Genomic DNA, 12,449 nt, shown 5'->3' on the forward strand with positions numbered 1-12,449 from the left:
ATTAACTTTCTCTATATAAAGAAAATAAACGAATACTTTCTTTATATAGAAAACAAAACCGATCGCTAGTGATCGATGTCTTTACAAATAAAACAATCAATATTTTTCATAAAAAGAAACACTTTCGAAAAATTTTATGAAAAAAGATTTGTTTAATTTCCGGGAGGTTTTTCAAAAAACTTAAATTTATAAAATTTTCTACCTCAAGGTTTACCAAACTTAATTTAATTATCAAGGAAATCTTTTATACTTTTACAACATGTTTCAAATTATCAAAACAGAAAAATGTTAATAGCAATAATAAAAGGTATGACTCAAGTTACGACACGCGTGAGGAAAACCTACAATTTTTCACACTTTTGCACAATTATGGAAAAACAACTTACACTCAAATACAATTTTATTATATTTGTATAAAACACACAATAAAAAAAAACTAAATTACATAATTTACAGAGAAAGAAGAGAAGGAGGCTTAAAGTGAAAACCGGCAGAGGGAGGAGGAGGAGGAGAAGAGGGGAATTGAAAAATATAAATAATTAAAGGTGCAAAAAAACAAAACTCAATGAAAACCTCACCACAAAGTGTGTGTGCAACAAACGTAACTAAACCAACAACAACAATGACAATTGAATAATATTTAAAAGAAAAAATAATAAAAACAAATAAATATTGTTGTAGCAAGTGCGTAATTAAATGTAATCGGAGATATTTAAGGAAAACGAAAGTAAATACTCAGACAATAATGACAATAACAATTAAAGTGGGTTTTTTGTTTGTGGTAAATTTTAAAAATTTGTTTAAAATATTATAAATAAATTCTCATTTTGTACTTACATTAACAAAATTTTCACGTTTTATATCATCAATATCGGGCTTGGAAATACGACGTTTCCAATCATCTTCACCACTTTTTTGTAAAGCTGCCAAACGATCGGCTATAGAGCCGGTTTTAGAAATGGAACGTTGATCGGGACCCATGACCTTGATAACAAATTATTCAACATTAATTTAAAACTTTTTTTAAAAAATATTTAAAATAAACCTACTTGCGTTTGACTGCGTCTAAGGCCGCCTTGTAAAAATGCTGGCAAAGCTGTGGGTTGTCTTGTTATTTCTTCTTGCTCTAATTTGTTATTATCTATTATGTTTTGTTTTTGTTGTGTTTCCAATAGATTTGTTGTTGCTGTTGCTGAGGCTGTTGTTGTTTCTGGTTGATCGTCTTTTTGTTGTTTATCTGATGTCGTACCTACATGACGCAATTTTATAAAACCACCCGATAATGGAGGTAATTGTGGTCCAATACCAATTGCTACACCACCAGGTGGAGGAGGAACAACAATAGATGAATGACTTTTACTTTTGGCTATGAGATTTCTGTAATGATAAGAAGGAAGAGAGAGAGAGAGAGTAAGAATCAGTTAAGAATAATTTTTAGTTAAGCAGTTTAAACGGTAATTGTAATTTTCATGGGAAAATAAGTTTAATTTTAAAGTGATTTATTATATATGTGAGTGAATGCTACTTAAATTTTTGGGCAATTTTGTTCAGAGCCTTACTTGTAACGAGAGTCCAGATTATAGACCAGACTTTATTCCAACTATAGACTCAAGTTTTGTAAAAATTATAGATTAGACTTCAATTCAGATTATTATTAGTCCTGACTATAGATTAAACAATGAACTAGATTATAGACCTGACTATGGACTAGACTATAGTCTAGACCAAGGATTAGACTACAAAATCCACTGTGGTCTACATTATAAAATAGGTAATAGTCCAGCCTATATAATGGACTCTAATCCTAACTATGGACAAGATTATAATTCATTCAATAGACTAGAATAGACTATAGTTCATACTATAGACTAGACTATAGTACATATTATAGACTAGACTATAGTCCATACTATAGACTAGACTATAGTCCATACTATAGACTAGACTATAGTCTATACCATAGACTAGACTACAGTCCCGTATATAAACTATACCATAGGTTATAATATAGGCTAGACTATGGTCGAGAATGTATTCCAGAATCTAAACTAAGGAATAGACTATAGTCCAGACTACAGATTAGACTATATACTTGACTATAGATTAGACTATAGGCCAGACTTCTTATATATATTCTAAACTATAGTAAAGACTAGATTATAATCCAAAATATAAACTAGACTACAGTCCAGACTATAGACTATCACCCAGACTATAGTTCAGAATATAGTTTACACTACAGAAGAGACTTTTTTGAGGACTATACACCTGACTAGAGTAAGGACTACAAACTGGACTATAATTCAGATTATACACAGATTATAATTTACTCTATATACTAGACTACAATAGGCTATATTCCAGACTAATGGCTAGACTATATACCATATAGTCCAGAGAGTACTTCTATTAAATTTGATAGAGTACCCACAAGTCTTATATTATCTCATTTACAATAAAAAGTAATAAAAGAAAAACGAAAACCAACTCTTCTATGCAACACCTTCATTGTCGGTTTGTTGTCTTTTGGCCTATCGGTCTGGCCTATTGTGCTAATGTAGCCGTACATCATCACGAGATTCATTTCATTACATTCAATTGCATTTCATTCATGTATTTATTTTTCGTTTAATCATATTTTTTTATGTTTAAATACAAAAAATCGTGACCGAGCACTTCACAATTTAATGAGATTTTTCTTTTTTACATTTCTCTTGGGGTTTTTTTATTCACACTTTTCCTTGTGTGTAATGGCAAAGAAAATGAAAATTAAAGAAAAGTGTTAAGTGTTAGAAGAATGGTTAGAAATTTTTCAAAAACAAAATGTTATTTTTTTTTTAAAGATGAAGATCAAATTTTTACTAAAATGAAAGATGAGCTTAAGAAGAGTTTAAGAAATTATTCGAAAATTCTTTATAAAAGAGAAAATTTTCAAACTTTATTACATGAAATAGAAATTTTAAGAAAATTTACTATAAAAAGAGAAATTTTCCGAAAATTTTTTATAAAATGACAAATTTTTCAAAAATTTTGAATCAAAAAAGAAAATTTTGGAAAACTGACTATAAAAAGAGAAATTTCCCTCACTTTTTCTATAAAAAGAGACATTTTCAATAGAAAGAGAAAATTTTCGAAAATTTTTTATAAAAAAAAAGAAATTTTTTGAAATTTGTTTATAAAAAAAAGAGATTTTTTTCCAAAAATTTTCCGAATTTTTTCTATTAAAAGAGAAATTTCTGAAAATTTTCTATTAAAATAGAAATTTCCGAAAATTTTCTTTTCAAAGAGAAATTTCCGAAAATTTTCTTTTAAAAGAAAAATTTCCGAAAATTTTCTATTAAAAGACAAATTTTCAATTATAAGAGAAATTTCCGAAAATTTTCTATTTAAAGAGAAATTTCCGAAAATTTTCTTTTAAAAGAGAAATTTCGAAAAATTTTCTATTTAAAGAGAAATTTCCGAAAATTTTTTATTAAAAGAGAATATTCTGAAAAATTGTCTATTTAAAGAGAAATTTCTGAAAATTTCCTAAAATTTTCTATTTTCAGAGAAATTTCTAAAAATTTTCTATGAAAAAAAAATTTCAAAAGTTTTCTATTTAAAGAGAAATTTCGGAAAATTTTCTATATAAAGAGAAAATTTTCTATTTAAAGAGAAATTTCTGAAAATTTTCAATTGAAGAGAAAATTGTTTATTTAAAGAAAAATTTCCGAAAATAGACATTTCTGAAAATTTTCTATTAAAAGAGAAATTTTCGAAAATTTACTATAAAAAGAGAAATTTCTGAAAATTTACTATAAAAAGAGAAATTTCCGAAAATTTGCTATAAAAAGAGAAATTTCCGAAAATTTGCTATAAAAAGAGAAATTTCCGAAAATTTAATATAAAAAGAGAAATTTCCGAAAATTTACTATTAAAAGAGAAATTTCCAAAAATTTACTATAAAAAGAGAAATTTCCGAAAATTTGCTATAAAAAGAGAAATTTCCGAAAATTTACTATAAAAAGAGAAATTTCCGAAAATTTACTATAAAAAGAGAAATTTCCGAAAATTTACTATAAAAAGAGAAATTTCCGAAAATTTACTATAAAAAGAGAAATTTCCGAAAATTTACTATAAAAAGAGAAATTTCCGAAAATTTACTATAAAAAGAGAAATTTCCGAAAATTTACTATAAAAAGAGAAATTTCCGAAAATTTACTATAAAAAGAGAAATTTCCGAAAATTTACTATAAAAAGAGAAATTTCCGAAAATTTACTATAAAAAGAGTAATTTCCGAAAATTTTCTATTAAAAGAGAAATTTCCGAAATTTTTTTATTAAGAGAGCAATTTCCGAAAAATTTCTATTAAAAGAGTAATTTCCGAAAATTTTCTATTAAAAGAGAAATTTTCGACAATTTTCTATTAAAAAAGAAATTTCCGAATGTTTATTATTAAAAGAGCAATTTCTGAAAATTTTTTATTAAAAGAGAAATTATCGAAAATTTTCTTATAAAAGAAATTTCAAAAAAAAATTCTATTAAAAGAGAAAATTCCAAAAATGTTCTACTAAAGAGAAATTTTCGACAATTTTCTATAAGAAAGAAATTACCGAAATTTTTCTATTAAAACGAAATTTTCAAAAATTTTCTATTAAAACGAAATTTTCAAAAATGTTCTATTAAAAGAGAAATTTCCGAAAATTTTCTATTAAAAGAGAAATTTCCGAAAGTGTATTATTAAAAGAGCAAATTCCGATAATGTTTTAATAAAAGAGAAATTATCGAAAATTTTGTATTAAAAGAGAAATTTCCGAAAATTTTCTATTAAAATAGAAATTTCTGAGAATTTTTATTAAATAGAAATCTCCGAGAATTTTCTATTAAAACAGAAATTTCCAAAAAAAAATTTATGAAAATAGTAATTTCCAAAAATTTCCTATTAAAACAGATAATTCCGAAAACCGTTATCTTTTCAGCTCTACAACCGTTACCGCCAAAATACTGTTACCGAAATAAACCTAAATAGCGTCACCGTTATCATTTCACCATTTCGGAAACGGTTGCCAATCATTATAAAAAGTGGAAAATTAAGAATATTTAAAGAAGAATTTTAAAAATTTTCTTTAAACAAAAAAAAATTAGTTTAAATTTTATTTTTTTGTAAAAAGAATATCTCATCAAAATGAGAATTTTTTTTTAAACTTTTAAGGCTTAATGTCTGAAGCTTTGGTTATTGTTTAACCTTTAGATATACTGCCGGTTAAAATAATTTTTGTATGAAAAATTTTCAACATATTAAGAAAGCGGGAAAGGTGGTAAATGTCTTTATGAATTACTGCTATTCCTGGCACATAGCTCCAGGAATCATCTTTCGGAAAAAATTGTGTTATTTCCAAGTAAGAATAAAACTCACCTAATTACTCTTTGTTGTGATGTTGTTGTTTAGTCAGAAATTCCTTTTCGAATTTTTACGATTTATTACAATTTCATTGATATTTTTTTTTTTTCTGTTATATTAGGAAAAGTTTAATTTAATAAAACTTTATCAACCTTATTTAAAAATTTATTAAAAATATCCAATTTGAAGGTTTCGAATCTAACACTTATTGTAGAACTTTTACTGTTTTGCAATTGAATAGATATTATTTTGATTTATTTTATTACACTTGGTGTAAAATCACATTTAACTGTTATCTTTATGCCAAGGATGTTGTAATTCACTTTATTAATTTAATTATAAATATGTTATTTTAATATTTATTTAACACTTGAAAGACCAACACAACCGTTCTTAATGAAAAACGCGAACAAACTAAATATTGAAAAAATTTAAGAAAAAAAGTCCAACTCAAACTACTTAATAATGGCACCTGTAGTATATATTTGTTTCCAAAACTATTGAGAATTTAAAGTTAAAAACCATAAAAACAAAAACACGACAGGCAAAGAAAATACGCGAAAATAACAACAAAAAATATCCTGTAAATCATAAGTAAAGTACTTTTAACACATATTCAGAATTCGATACCTACAAGAAGCAGGCTGCCTCAGCCCACCTTTTTTTGTTATTAATAAGTAAAAACAAAAATTATTAGTAGAAAACACCTTAGTAGATATTTGTATGTACTTGGGAGTGTGTAAGTGTGTGTGTATGTAGGTAATCTGAAAACATATATTGTTTAACTATTTATGACACATGTTTAAATTTAACTGCCACTAACTAAATACTTACTTGTGGCAAGCAGGCAGGTATTAATTCTATAAATCACTAAAATTTTAGTTGTTGTTGTTAATGTTCAGTTAATACTATACTGGCACTAATATTAACAACTATTTTGGTTTTACAAAACTTAACTTTAATGATTGAAACATTTGCTAAACAAAATTCATTAAAATTTTTCCAACCGAAATATTAGAAAAACCTCCGAGAAAAAAAGTCTATTTTTATGTGATTGCTTAGTGGCTGTTTGTTGTTTTTTTATAATTAACTTAAACATTAACATGTATAAAAACAACAACAACAGCAACAAAGTAATAATTTATTATTTGTTTGAATATTTAGCACCTACACCCGTCCAGTGTTTTAGGTTCTAGTGTTTATGATTTTGTAATAAAACACACCCATTGGATACCAATAATAATTATATTTTATTATCAGTTTATGTGGAAAAATTTTTGGTTTATAATTATGTATGTATGTGTTTGACTAACAGTTAACGATCAATTAAGGATTTGTTATAGACAATAAAATTGTTTTTGATAAAGAAAATTTATTTGAAAATTATGTAAAAGTATTAATTAATTTTATTCACTAAAGTATAAGGAACCAAGCCATATCGGTAGAAGAACCATAGGCATGAAATGGGGCCTTAGACCAATTCTGAGTTAGGCTTCAATAGTCTGGTGGACTTCTTTGGAAAAAAGTGTAATATCAAACTACCACAGGCTTTACGTCAACACCTGTCCTATTTAACGGTGGTCTTTTTCAACCACTAAATGAGCTCACCACCTCACGACTAACCACCGCCCCATGGTGCTTTTTACAAGCCGGTGGCAATTTCCGGTCCAGAATACGTACACATTGCTCGAGTGCTCGAGCTATCTGATTTCTGATCATTGCTGCCCCGTTGCTTAACTTTCGAGATACAAAAACATCACTCACTTCCTTTTAAAACCACGCAGAGTGTTGAGTCAACAACATCACCTAGAGATGTAACCGGTAGACCGAAGAACGAATCCATCAAATCATCAATGTACATATACTGTACACTTTAGAAGGCTATACACTATCAATGACCGATCGCATACCAAACACAAAATGTCATGGTCAAGCGGAACATTAGAGCAATTACCCATAGGAATACTAAATTGGGGGATAAAGCGGGCTTGGGGTTCTATATTAAAGACCCAGAAACTGAAATATACTACCAGTTACCTAATTACAATACTAGCTTCCTAGCAGAAGTCCAAGCAATAACGCAATGTGTAAATTGGATTAGAATAAATATGGTGTCAACAGAGGTTATAATATATACCGACAGCCAGAAGGCTATTAGGGCGATATCAGATGATAAAGTTAAAGCTAATACCGTATTGGATTGTAAGAAAGCTTTAACAGAATACTCTCTCAGAGGTAAGGTTTACGTCATATGGGTACCAGGCCACTTGGAAAGAAGTCGGCAACAAAAGGGCGAATGTATTAGCTTTAAAGGGAAGGGAGCTCCAGGTAGTTAACCTAATGAATGAAGAACCCTTCGACGCAACGAAGGCTGTATTAAAAATGTGTGTAAAAGATAATCCCATAAAGGCTCTTAGAATAATGAATCTGTGGGAAGAACTACAAAGATCCTATAGGGTTAATCGAAAATTTTCTAAAAATGGTTCTTTAATCAGAGGATAAAAGTCTTGTTTAAATAGAGATTTTTCAGAAATTCTTCTATAAAGATTCAAAATCTATTTTAATCGGAATTTTTTTTAGATAAAATTTTCTATAAATATAAATTTGAGCGGAAGTCTTCTCTTATGACACACACTTTATCATATTTTTATTCCTCAAATAGAGAAAGAAAATGTATCGATCTTCTTCTATCTTCGATCGGAAATATTCCAAAAAAAGAGAAAGAACATTTATCGAGCTTCTTCTGTAAATAGAGATTCGAAGGGACATTTTTTCTCAATAAATACTTGATCGGAAAGATACTCTAGAGTGAGAAAGATACTTGATCGGAAATCTACAATATAAGAGATTTGATAAGAAATTTTCTATATAGACAGAGACATGGCCGGACATCTTAGAGATTTTACCGTAAATCTTTTTTAAATGGAGATTTGATTGAAGGTTAAAACTTTTTGTTCAAACATTTTCAAGATTCAAGATTCGATCTAACATCTTCTTCTTTCATAGAAAATCAACCATAAATTGCGATTCTTAAATCTTATTTAAAGAGAGACATAATTGAAAACATCTATAAAGGGAGACTTGATCGTAAAACTTCTTGAAATAAGTATAAGACAAGAAATTGATCGTAAATCTTCTTATAATAAAGATTTGATAGGAAATCTTTTGAAAATATAGATTTGATCGGAAATTTTCTACAAAGAGAGAGAGAGAGAGATAGAGCGGAGAGAAATAAAATTATTTTATGAATAAATTTTTCATTATATGCGATTGTCAACATTTAATGAAAAATTTGATCGGAAATCTTCTTTAAATAAAGATGTCATACAAAATTATGAATAAACTGATACCAGTTCGATCGGATATCATCTTTAGAGAGAGATTTGATGTAAAGTTCTTTTCAAAAATCTATAAATTAAGATTTTATCGAAAATCTATTTTAAGAGAGATTTGATTGAAAAAAATTTGTTTAAAAAATATTATGAAAAATCTTCTTTAAACAATATTTTCATAGGATGTCATATATATCAGACCTTTTATAGGATGCTTTTTATAAATTGAGATTTTGAGCGAAATATGAGCGATATTCAAAAAAGATTTGATAAAAAATTTTCTATAACTAGAGATTTGGTTGAAAATCTCTAAAGAGATGAATTTAATTGAAAATCTTGTAATAAATGAGATCTTCTTATCGGGAAACTTTCTTAAAGAGAAATGGCATCGAAACTGTTTTCTACTTGAAGATCTGAACAGAAAACTTCTATATATGATATTCTATAAATAGATAATCTCGTATATATTCTCTAATGACATACATTGTATCATATTTTTATTCATCAAAGGTTATCAATCTTCTTTTATCATCGATCGGAAATACTTCGCAAAGAGAGAAAGAAAATTTATAGAGTTTCTTATATATTCTCAAGATGTTCAAAGAAGATTTCATCAGATTTTCTATAACTAGAGATTTGGTAGAAAATCTCTAAAGAGCCGAATTTAATTGAAAATCTTCTAATAAGAGAGATCTTCTTATCGGGAAACATACTTAAAGAGAAGTGTCACCGGAACTGTTTTCTACTTGAAGATCTGAACAGAAATCTTCTATATAAAGAGAGACTTAATCGGAAATCTTTTATAAATTAAAACATATGTATTTATTCGAAAGTCTGAAAAATTTTGATCGCAAATCTTCTATACAGAGATATTTAATCGGACATCTTATTGTAAGTGAGATTTTATCGAATAAGTGTTAGTTTTGAATGCAAAAAATATTATATATTAGATTCTATTGTTTAAACTTATACTTATTCAATTAATAAAACCATGAATTATTTGTTCAACTAGTTTCTAACATAAACATAAAAACTAATATCAAACTAACTGACAGTTTGCCATATACAATTCAATCTTTTGAGATTTTAAATATCTGATAATAGAATTAATTCAGTTAGTTTTTCAAAACTACTACTTACATCACAACATACATACATGTAATTTATTTTCAAAATTATTTTCTAAGATTTTTTTTAGCAAATAAACACATAAAAAATAATAATTGCTTAGGCGAGCAGCAACTTTATTAGTTGAAGCTTAAATATGTATTTCAAATTTTAGACCAGTTTTTGTTATCGGCTCAAATCGAATCAATTTATAATTTTCTTTGCTAACAAATATTGTGTGTGTCGAGTTGAATGGATGGATGGATTGGTGGTTTTTTTCCTGACAACTGGCAATATAATATAAGAAACATGTTGCTAATATTGTGGTTAATATTGCTGCTGCTGCTGTTTGGTTTCTGTTGCTTATATTAACACATAATTTATTTTAAAGACATCATGTAAAAAGTCTTAAAGAAGAAATAGAGAAAAAAACTTTTAATTTAATACTCTATGTGGTATAACATATGTACGCGTATAGTTAGTTGGTCATAAGTGAATAGTTGTTGGGGATTTTTAATTAAAAATCGAAAGTAAACAAGTGGGTTTTTTTCGATTTTTTTTCAAATAATTATAGTTTGTAGTACTGTTTGGCATGTGCAATTATTTAAATGGGTACATAATCGGCTAAATCAATTAGTTTTATATCCGCTGAAAAGTGTTGATTGAAAGAAAGGATATGAAATTTCAATGCTTTCATTTAACAAGACAATATTTAAAAGATTGTGCTGGAAAGCTCAACATTCCTTTGTAGTAATTACCGTCTTAAGGCTGTTTAAAATCAGGTCTTTAGGTCTTTATAATTAACTTTCGAAAAGTTAAGTTTAAAACATTTATTGTTGACTGACAGCTTGAACCTTGAATTGTTGAAATTCTTAGTTAACTATGTTATGTAATTTGTCACTTCATTACTTTTTAATATTTTAATATTTTATTTAAATTATTTGTTTAAATTCACCTGTCCCACTGCTAACATAATTATTGCATAATAAATGCCTTCGAAAATAAAATGTCTTGTTTAATAAGCGTGATTAAATTTTTTTTGTCGCCTACATTTAAGTACCAGTTATAATAAATTGCAATGAATAAAAAAAAACTAGATATTCTTAGAAATAAATTTAAAATTAAACCATGTAATTTTAACTGTAAGAGAGCTTGATAAAGGCAATGACGAAAGTTATATACCCTAATTTCTAAATAAAGAGATTTCTCTATATGAATAAAAATTTAAGAAAAAAGACAAGTTTTTCGAAATTTTTTAGAAATTTACCAAAAATTTCTATAAAGACAGAAATTTTCCAAAAATTTTCTATAAAAAGAGAAATTTTTCAAAATTTTTCTATAAAAAGATAAATTTTCCAAAAATTCTCTTTAAAAAGAAAAGTTTTCCGAAAATTTCAAAAAAAAAATATATATATATATAAAAAGTGATATTTTCTAAACAATTTTTATAAACAGAGAAATTTTCCGGAAATTATCTATAAAAAGAGAAATTTTCCGGAAATTATCTATAAAAAGATGAAATTTCAGAAAATTTTCTAAAAAATTTCTATAAAAATTAAAAAATTTCCAAAAATTTTCTATAAAAAAGACAAATTTTCCAAAATTTTTCTATAAAAAGAAAAATTTTCCAAAAATGTTCTATAAAAAGAAAAATTTTCTATAGTAAGTAAGTTTGAAAGGAGGATGTATATACATCAAATCCGAAGAAATACACCTAGGCCTCTATCGGGCCTGTTGTGAGCTCCTTAAACAGTGCCTCAGGTGGGAATCGAACCCACCACCTCCGGTCTACCAGACTAGAACACTAACCACTAACCTATCGGAGGTCACCAAAATTTACTATAAAAATACAAATTTCATAAAATTGTCTATAAATTATCGGAAAATTTTCTATAAAAAGATAAATTTTTGGAAAATTTTCTATAAAAGGTTGTTTTCCGAAAAATTTCTATAAAAAGACAAATTATCTGAAAATTTTCTATAAAAAGATAAATTTTCCGATAATTTTCTATAAAAACAGAAATTTTCCGAACATTTTCTATAAAAATTGAAATTTTCCAACAATTTTCTATAAAAAGAAAAATTTTCTTTTTATCTAAAAAAGACAAATTTTCCAAGAATTTTCTATAAAAAAAAAATTAATTTTCCATGAATTTTCTATAAAAAAGACAAGTTTTCCAAGAATTTTCTATAAAAAAGAAAAATTTTCCAAGAATTTTCTATAAAAAAGAAAAATTTTACAAAAATTTTCTATAGAAAAATTTCCAAAAAAAATTTTATAAAAAGATAACTTCTCCGAAAATTGTTATAAAAGAGATATTTTCCGAAAATTTTCTAAAAAAGATGTTTTCGGAAAAAAAAAATTCTATAAAAAGAAATATTTTCTGAAAAATTTCTTAAAAAAGTGAAATTTTCTGAAAAAATTTGAAAAGACAATTTTCTTTAAAAATAGATATTTCCCGAAATTTTTTTCTATAAGAGGAATTATACAAAAGGTTTTTTTAAATAGATATTTTCTGAAAATTTTCTTTTCCGAAAAAATTGTTATAAAAAAAGACCTTTCCGAAAAAGAAATTTTCTTTAAAATTAGAAATTTTCTAAAAATTGTCACTGAAAACAGAGTTTTTTC

At 26.3% G+C, this 12,449-nt stretch overlaps 1 protein-coding gene across 1 annotated transcript in view; it reads right to left on the minus strand.

Annotated features, from left to right (window-relative positions):
• Window positions 1–793: 793 nt before the first annotated feature.
• Window positions 794–12,449, minus strand: part of LOC119608740 — an 88,303-nt gene continuing 76,647 nt past the window's right edge. The window contains exons 3-4 of the mRNA XM_037963292.1: window positions 1,050–1,377; window positions 794–984 (exon numbers count right to left, since the gene is read on the minus strand). Of these exons, the coding sequence (XP_037819220.1) occupies window positions 823–984; window positions 1,050–1,377 (490 nt within the window). The 3' untranslated portion in view covers window positions 794–822. The remainder of the gene's footprint in view (window positions 985–1,049; window positions 1,378–12,449) is intronic.

The sequence above is a fragment of the Lucilia sericata genome, unplaced genomic scaffold (assembly GCF_015586225.1).
Source record: "Lucilia sericata isolate MDLA Ls3-8-SP2 unplaced genomic scaffold, ASM1558622v1 Contig000878F_arrow, whole genome shotgun sequence".
Taxonomy (NCBI): domain Eukaryota; kingdom Metazoa; phylum Arthropoda; class Insecta; order Diptera; family Calliphoridae; genus Lucilia; species Lucilia sericata.